This window comes from Diabrotica virgifera, chromosome 3, assembly GCF_917563875.1.
Source record: "Diabrotica virgifera virgifera chromosome 3, PGI_DIABVI_V3a".
Taxonomy (NCBI): Eukaryota; Metazoa; Arthropoda; class Insecta; order Coleoptera; family Chrysomelidae; genus Diabrotica; species Diabrotica virgifera.
In genome coordinates, this window is record NC_065445.1 from 55,191,835 (window position 1) to 55,201,391 (window position 9,557).

Genomic DNA, 9,557 nt, shown 5'->3' on the forward strand with positions numbered 1-9,557 from the left:
TTGGCTTATAGTCTACCGTTAAGTTAGGCGCTTAGAGGATGGAAAATTTTTTTCCACTCGCGGCTAGCGAAAACATAATACTTTAGCTGGCGAGCTTCTAGACAATTGACAGTCTAGTCATGATTTGGCGGGCAATATTTGAAAAGCATATTTATAATAAATATATTATTTAAGACAGTAAATAAAAGATCTCATTCGCTTGTTCGATTATTTATATAAGTGAAATTCAAAATATACTTTAAATACCTAATTGTAAAGCATTAGCAAGGTTTTAAATACAAAACATCAATAATATGTATTAGTTATAAGACAATGGGAATGTAGCAATTTTACATCATTATTTGGAATTTCTTTAATAGAAGGTTTGTTCAAACGCCAATTTTGAGTTTTTTCTTAACCTAATTTCCTTTGTTTAGTAATATTGTTATTGCGCGGAATATTTCTATTTTCCTCTAGTACTATTATTGATCTGCTTCCTTCTGCATTTAGCACAGCTTCAATGAACGGTTAAACGTTTTGTTTTATTTCATTCTGTCATTGAGGAAATTAGATCAATTTGAGCACATATCAAGCCAGTTTTTTAAATGTAATTTTTCTTTGTCTAACTTGGGATCATGCATTATCACCATCTTCAGTTTCCTTAATATGTTCTGTATTTTATTTTCAGAAGTAGATTCTTAAATTATTAGGGCATTGATATCAAAATAAACTTTATTGTGTAAGTAATGATTTATAGCGGGTACCACTTAATTTTACATACTCATAACAACACCACACATTTGGGCACATTTTGACGGAAAAGTGATGAAAGTAAAACATCAAACCACTCCAGTTTCAGCAACTAATATAATAAATTACCTACCCACTTAAATTCTAGACAAGAAAATCGTGTGAAATTTTAATCATGTGCTTTAGGTGAATTATTAATAAAAAAGATTTAAAATAAACAGCTTAATACATATTTCATTTTCTCTCTGGTAAAAAGATTATTGCTTTTGTCCTCTTTCAACCATCTGGACATTTGGTCTTCTTAACTTTCATAAGTGGTCAGCCGACACCCGCTGCGCCGATGTTCCTAAAGTCTTTGTTTTCAATTGTATCCTATGTAGTTTGATTTTTTTTCTTTGTCTTTCAAACACATGTTTAAGAATCCAGATATTTTGTGACACAAACCTACCTTTGAAAAGTTATTTTATTTTTAAAACTTTGTGTGACTTCAGTGACTTGTGAAGTTCCAACTATAAAGTTTCTTGGTTTTGTTTTTCTTCCTTATTTTATTATATTCTAACACGAAATAAAATGAGTAATATCGAGAGAAGTTTTATATGTTGTATTTGTAAAGGACCATCCTTCTCAAAACAGTCAAATCTTAGGGCCCACGTAAAAAAGTTCCATCCAGGTAAGTTCATGTTTATAACTGTTATGTATCTATACTAATTATTACTAGCTATCAATCTTTTAAAATACTTAGACATTAGTTAGGGTATTTGGTTCTCAACATCTTTCCATCACAAAAACTATAGTTGTGATAATTTGGTATTTTAACACAGTGAGATTTGCATATTTTATTTATACGGTGCTTTGGAATAAGTGTTACCCCCTTATTAACTTTTTTAATTTTAGTAGATAAGCAAAACGCTCGGACAGGTCGATTTTTAAAATAATCATAGTATATTACAGCATCAATGTTTCGAACTTTACGCGATTCCTATTCAGGCGACAGTCGCATAACTTTGATTTTTTTTAATAGGAAAGTAAATCATGTGACACCTCATTTAAAAGCTTTTGAAATACTGATTACAAAAATGTATAATACTTTTATCCTATTTGAGAGAGTAGGCGCAAAAATTTCGGTGGAATTATGTTTAAACGCATTCATTTTTTTCGAATCCTGAGAAAACGAATACGTATTTTTGAAAAATTTAAACGAAGAATGAAATATGACAGTATTATCGAGGGTTAAAATATCATGAGAACGTCTACTTATAACGTTTATTTTAATAAGTCACAGGGGTGAAAAAAAAAAGAGAAAATTTAGTCCATTTTTTAATTTCAAATATGTAATTTAAAAGAAACTTTTTGTTTATTCTAAGGGACTATCAGCCCTCCGTAATAATGTAATCGTTTATTCTGCGTTTAAATTTAAAAATACCTATTAGCTTTCTCAGGATTCGAAAAAAATGAATGCGTTTAAACAGAATTCGACCGTAATTTTTCGCCTACGCTCTCAAATAGGATTAAAGTGTTATATATTTTTGTAATCAGTATTTCAAAAGCTTTTAAATGAGATGTCATATGATGCACTTTCCCATTTTAAAAAATCAAGGTTATGTCCGTCACCTGAAGAGGGATCGCGTAAAGTTCGAAACATTGATGCTATAATATACTATGATTATTTTAAAAATCGTCCTGTCTGAGCGTTTTGCTTATGTCCTAAAAATAAATAAGTTAATAAGGGAGATAACACTTATTCCAGCGCACTGTATACAATATATCTATGTAAAAAACTAGATAGGTATCATAAAGTGCATGATTAGTAATCATTGATTACTCTTCTACATAATATTTGATTTTTTTTTTGAAAAATGTCTTGTAAATAAAACAAATTTAAATAAATATGAGTATTTTGACAAAAGTGCATTAAATCTGACTGCTTTGAAAAGCAAGATTCTGTTTATTACTTATGCTCATGATTATGTGACATGATTTTTATGTTATTCTTTAGACAAACTGGAGGAATTGGCACCAAAAAATGTTAAAAACGTAGCAGCTATATGCAATGAATGCAATCAGACTTTCTCAAAATACTCCAATTTGAAAGAGCATGTCCGGACATTTCATCCAGGTAATTTATAATAATTACGTTACATTTATGTAGGGGTGATTTCATTTCAAGCCACTCAATATTGGATCCAAAAAATCTTTGAGTCTCCGATTTGTCTGAAACTTGGTGTACGTATAGCTTCTGGGAAACAAAAATAAGACATTTATGCCTGAAAAGTTGTTTTTTCCCTTTAGTGTTTCAAATATCATTTATAGCTATTGTACAGTGTTGGTATTTATTTAATAAATTTGTACCTATCTATTATCATAAAGTATTAATGGAAAAGATAATGTTTCAACAGAATAGACTCAAACATGTCATTATACAGCATAAGAACAAGTTATATATTTTGATCTTTTAGATCAAATTTTAGTGAAGAAAACGTTAAAACGCCATTTTTTACATTTTCCTCCATTCCCAAAATGCATATCCTTTGATTTGGCTGAAAATTTAACTACAGATAGCCAAAATAGAGTACTGTAAGTGTTTAAAGGTATTTTTAAATTCTTACAATAAAAAGTTACATACTAACATGCAAAAGCAGAGTTAAAAAAAATATAGTCCAGTCGGGATAGCGTTCTAAATTGCATGCCGAGCTGTCCAAAATTTTATTTTTCTAATATTTAGCGGATCAATAGTACTAGTGTAAATTTAAAATCGCGAATGAATTCCGTCGTTTCGTTATTTCGTTTATGATCAATATCTCCGCCAATTTCAACTTTTCGAGAAAAAATGTAAGGACCGAAATTGTTGAAAATATAATTTTCTATTTTTATTTTATTACAAATTTTTTGTGCGGTCGATATTTTTCGAGTTAAGGGGGAAAATAGTGGCAGTTAGAACATAATTATTGAATTTTCTCGTTTATTATTGTTAACTGTACGACAAAAATGTACCTATGCAAAAATGGAGAAAATTGAATTTTAAACAATATAGATATCTTTCATTTTTTTTTGTTAAAATTAACATTTAAGGTAGTACGCATGCTTTACAGGCGAGACCGTGAGACCTGCTAGCTGTTGTTGTTGTTCAATATCTCCGCTATTATATCAACTTTTCGAAAAAAATGGTAGGAACCAAAATTGTTTTAAACAAATTGCATTTACATATTTTTACAATTTTTTTTAACATTTTTTTTCCTGCGTCTATATTTTCTAGACATTTTCTAGAGTTAATTGTACCTACTTACAGTAAGTAGACGCCTATGTTTTTGAGTCTGATATTATTGCATGTAATTGTTTTATTGTAAAAATATAACAATCCTTTCAACCACTTTAACTCCTGTATTTTGGCTATCTGTGGCAAATTTTCAGTTAAATAAATGAAAACATCAAAATAGCTTTCTAATGCTGTATAATGACATTTTTGAGTACCTTCTGTTGAAATATTATTTTTTTCCATTAATACTTTATGATAAAATATACCTACATATTTGTTTAAACAAATCCAAATCACTCTTAAGTCGCTAAAAATGATATTTAAAACACACTAGTAACAAAGGGCTTTTCATTCACAGTCATTTGTTTTGAGCTTCTGTCATATATCGTATAATCCGTGTAGGTATATTAATATTATACACAGATTATACAACATATGACAGAAGCTCGAAACAAATGACAATCGATGAAAAGCCCTATTCTAATCAACTATTCTAAATAGGAAATAAAAAAAATGGTTTTATTAACGTTTTGACGTCCACATCCGATGTGGACGTCGAAACGTTAATAAAATACTGTTTTTAGTTAAGTTGTGGCTTATTTCCCACTTAGACTAGTTGATTACAAAAATGCCACAGTGAAATAGCTTCAGAACAACATAACATTACTACTATTGAATTAATTTATTTGTTTTAGAAAAAATGGAAGTCTTAATCAAAGATAAGTTTTATCTTTACAAATGCAGTGAATGTTCCAAGCAATTTTCGGGTTTAGCAAATTTCAACGCTCATAAGAAAATACATACAACTCCGAAAATTGTTTCCCACCGTAAGCCCAAACAATTGAAGTGTCCTTTATGTAAATATGAAGATATCAAATCGAAGTTAATACACCATTTTGGAGAAAAGCATGAAGTTGTTGTTAAAGCTGAAAATATGCAATTTAATTCATTAGAAGAATTTCATTTTTGGAAATTGGAAGAGGAAAAAACAACTAGATCATTTTTTGTAAAGAATCGTAGTTCCAGTAATGTTTCAAATGGCACTAAAACAATATATAATTGTCATAGGTCAGGAAAATACATTGCTAAAGGAAACAATAAAAGACATTTAAAATACAAAGGCTCTAACAAAATAAATGCTTTCTGTCCAGCCAATATTACAGTCATTCAAGAAGCAAATATCTGCAAGGTAGATTATGTTAAGATGCATATTGGACATCAGAATAACTTAGGTCATTTATTTTTAAGTCAGGAAAAAAAGCGGGAATTAGCTAGTAAAATAGCTGCAAAGATTCCATTAGCTGCCATTTTAGATGAAATTAGAGATTCTATGACAAGTGCAAATTTTTCAAGGATTCATCTTCTAACTAAAAAAGATTTGCATAATATTGAACAAACATACAATCTAAATGCAACACCTGTCAGACATAGGAATGATGCCATAAGTGTCCAAGCATGGGTAAATGAACTACAAAAAAGTAATAGTGTACTTTTCTATAAACCGCAAGATGATTTATCAGAAGAGCACTCATGTTTAAAAAGAGAAGATTTTGTTTTAATTCTAATGACCGAAGGTCAAAAGGAGATGCTTGACAAATTTGGGGGTGATTGCATTTGTGTAGACGGAACACACGGAATAACTAGTTACGGATTTGAATTGGTAACATTATTGGTTCTTGATGATATGCGAGAGGGATTTCCATGTGCATTTATGATATCCAATAGAACAGATGAAGACGTTATGTGCATATTATTTTCTTGTATTAGAAAAAGTTTGCAATCAAAAATTTCGCCCAAAGTATTCATGTCGGATATGGCAGAATCATTTTTTAATGCATGGATAAAAATTATGAGTCCTCCAGAATACAGGTAAGTTTTATTAAAAAATGTATATTTTTTGCACGATTGATCATTTTTGACTGTTTACCGTGACAGATTTTACGTCAGTAGGTGACATTTACTAGCAACTCGACGGTAAGTAATTAAACTCGACGGTAAGTACTCCAACTCGACGGTAAGTAATTCACTTACCGTCGAGTTAAAAAATCTCTTAATTTTAATTTATTTTTATAATTTATAATGGTATCAATCGTGCAAAAAAACGTTATTTATAAGCATGTCGAACGTTAAGGGTAACCGATCTCAGACAATAATTGGAGTCATCGCTCCGCTCCTCCTCCAAACAATTGTCTTCGATCGGTATAAAACCCTTACCGTTCTCCATACTTAATATACTATTTCAGTCTTTGACCAAATTATTATGATCACCTATGAATTTCTATAAAAATCAACTAGGTACTCCACTACTTTTTGTTTATAAATTATTTTTAAATTTAATTTTGCTATGTAATGTTATTGTTAATTTTATACAATAACTGTAATATTTATATTTAATAATATACAACAATAAAACATTTGAAAATGTCACATATTTATATATTTTTCTATATTTTGTTGAGCTCCTGACCTTAATTCCATAAAAAAGATTGGGATCTGTTAAAACGAGAATAATTCCAATGAAAAAGTCATCAGCAAAATTGTTTTCATTGAAAAACTAATATATTTATTGGAACCCCAAAGACAAATAATTGAAGCAAAGTGAATTTAAGTGCATTCAAAATATGCCAAGACGGGTACAAGCGGTAATCAAAGCTAAAGGGCGGGGCTTAACAAGATATTAAAAAATAAATATGTAGGTAATATGTATTTTCCAATGTTTTATTGCAGTTTATTATTAAATATATTATACTTTAGGTAGGGGAGCCCAAGCAGGGATTTTTGCAGTAACTCGAGCGCGTCAGATTATCATATGGGGAGAAACCTGGTACCCTGTAGATGTACCTCTACCATATATTGGCTCTAAACACAGGGAAGCTCGTTAAGGGGAGGGGCGGAAAAAAAATCTATCCTTAGAAAAACTCGAAATCGCCAGATTAAGATAAGGTAATTTAAGTACATGCATACATATTTCAAAAATCTGACGATTTGGGCGGAGCGTAAGGAAATGGGTGAGTCACAAAGTTTTACAAGAAAAAGCGAATATTTCGCGAAATGAACGATAGATCTAAACACTAAAAAATACGTGCTCAATATTTGTCAAAAATCTATCGAATGATACCAGACACGACTCCCCACGGAGAGGGGTGGGGGGTTACTTTAAAATTTTAAATAGGAGTCCCCATTTTTTGGGTTGATTCGGATTTTTTGCAGATTCGGATTCCTTACGTAAAAATAAGTAAATTTTTATTGGTTTTAGAACCTACTCTTTACAACGCAATAGGTCCCCAAAGCGCTCCAGTGACTGCACATTTAGCATACTTTCCTCTGCTACTAAATATTACATATAGAAGGATTAAATTAAAAAATAATTTTTAATCAAAAAGTAGTGAAATAGTAGTTGATTTCTGTAAAAATTCATAGATGGTCCTAATAATTTGCAAGTGACTACATGTAGACACTAGTTAAATCTGTGAACTTTATGTTTTGTATTTTTTAAATTTGTAGGCTATATTGTTGTTGGCATGTAGACCGCGCATGGAGGAAGAATCTTTCGAAGATTTCTGCTAAGGATATGCAAGTATGTTGTATTTATTTATGTAGATTAATACATTGACGTACCTAGTTAAAAGTCATTTTATATCAATTATGCAAAAGTGACATGCAGATTTAATAATTGCTCTCAACTAATTCAATTCTATATATTAATTGAAGGATAGAGAATGAATCAAATAACTGCCAATATGATCTAAAATAAAATCTTAAAATAGGTAAATCTTTATTCATTTGCTTGTCATCGCCTGAAGTATAATATTTTTTCACCAATTTTAATACAAAAAATAATATTTTAGGTACCTACTCTCATATGATATTTATAATAATTAAGCTTCTATTAGTAAATACCAACTAATAATTTAATAATTTTTTAGGTAGTGGTCTACCAACAATTGCGTACCTTGCTTCAAGAAACGGATGTAAAAGCATTTTCACTTATGTTGGAGACATTTTTAAAAAGCCTCTACGAAAATGAGGCTACCTTGGAGTTTGCAAATTATTTTAAAATCCATTATGCTAATAAAGTTGATAGTTGGGCTTATAGTTATCGTCTAAATAGCGGTTTGAACACGAACATGCATTTAGAACGTATGCATCATACCATAAAGTATATCTATCTAAAAGGCAAACATAACAAGAGACTAGATAGGGCTATTTCTGCTCTATTGAAGTTTGTAAGAGATAAACTGTTTGATCAATTAATAACAATTCATAAAGGTAAACTGTGTACTAAATTGAGAGAACTAAGGTCGAGGCATAAGTCAAGCCAAGAACTTGATCACAACTTAGTGATAAAAATGGATACTGTTTGGCAAGTTCCTTCATCCACAACTCAGGAAATATATTTGGTAGAGCAAAGGAAAGTTGATTGTGCTTGTAAAATCGTTTGCTTGGAATGTGATGCTTGCTTTCACCAATATTCGTGTACATGTATAGATTCAAGCGTCAGATATAATATGTGTAAACATATACATTTAGTATGCCGATATGAACAACACCTACCGGGTGAAAAAAATGCAGAATCACTTATAACAGAAACGGACTCGGATCAAGGTTTGTTGCCTTTTAAATATACATATACATGAAAATAATAAATCAGGGGTATAGAATAATGCATATTTACTTTTAAAATGTACAAATTCTTAAAAATATTACCATAATTTAATATCATCTAAAACTTTCCTATCGTTAATTATTTTAAAATTAATGTATAAAATTATTTTACAGTATATCCAGCTTACTCGACAACTTCAAAGTTTCAAAGGTATTTACTGATCTAAACGGATAATAAATATTTTCAGCAACTTTATGAGGGGTGGTTTGGCTTTGAAAAGTTATTATGCATTAGCTTTTTTGGAAAAAATTTGTGGTTTTCTTTGTAAACACTGTTAGTTAATATAATAGAGTTATTCTGGTGGCTTGTTTTCTGAATTTCTTTGTTGTATTGTATAGGTATAGAATTTAATTTATTTGATTCAAATTTTTGTTAGCTTTAACTTGAGTAGCAATCAAAATATGATTTTTTTAATATTCAATATCTTATTTATATTGCAGATGGCAATGCCCTAATAATTCAAGAATGTACTTCTGAAAATAAAATACAGGATTTAGTTAAGGTATTAAGTTCTAAGGAAACTGAAGATGGTGATAATGATGCCAAGTTAGACAAAGAAAAATTAAATTTAAAAAACTGGATATGGGATCAAATTGATAAAATCTCCTCAATGACAGAGCTAAATGAAATCAAACGTTTAACCGCTCCAATTGAAGCTGTGCTAAACGCAGTTAAGGAAGGAAGCACATCAATAAAAATACCAGAAGAAAATATAAAGATTCCGCACAATAAAAATATTGTTAAACAAAGGAGATTGTTTTCGGTTAAGAAAAAATCTAAAAGGGAAAATCAGCGTGTTAACAAACCTTCTATTAGTGATATTCAAAATACCGCTGTAAAATTGTTACATCCTTAATAAATTTGTAATATAACTATTACACATATCGAATTTTTTTATTTAAAATTTTG

The 9,557-nt window shown here is 29.9% G+C and overlaps 1 protein-coding gene across 2 annotated transcripts; it reads left to right on the forward strand.

Moving 5' to 3' along the window:
* Nucleotides 1-32: 32 nt before the first annotated feature.
* LOC114326564 (uncharacterized) lies at nt 33-9,532 on the forward strand. Of its 2 annotated transcripts, XM_050645104.1 has the most exons (7): nt 33-1,399; nt 2,726-2,845; nt 4,678-5,851; nt 7,487-7,559; nt 7,909-8,587; nt 8,762-8,798; nt 9,089-9,277. In XM_050645104.1, exons 1-7 carry the CDS (start codon nt 1,300-1,302, stop codon nt 9,123-9,125), a joined length of 2,220 nt encoding a protein of 739 aa, XP_050501061.1. In that variant the 5' UTR covers nt 33-1,299; the 3' UTR covers nt 9,126-9,277. The 2 variants fall into 2 exon arrangements, with proteins under 2 accessions (XP_050501061.1, XP_050501060.1); XM_050645103.1 differs by lacking the exon at nt 8,762-8,798 and having other exon boundaries at nt 35-1,399; nt 9,089-9,532.
* The last annotated feature ends 25 nt before the right edge of the window (nt 9,533-9,557 follow it).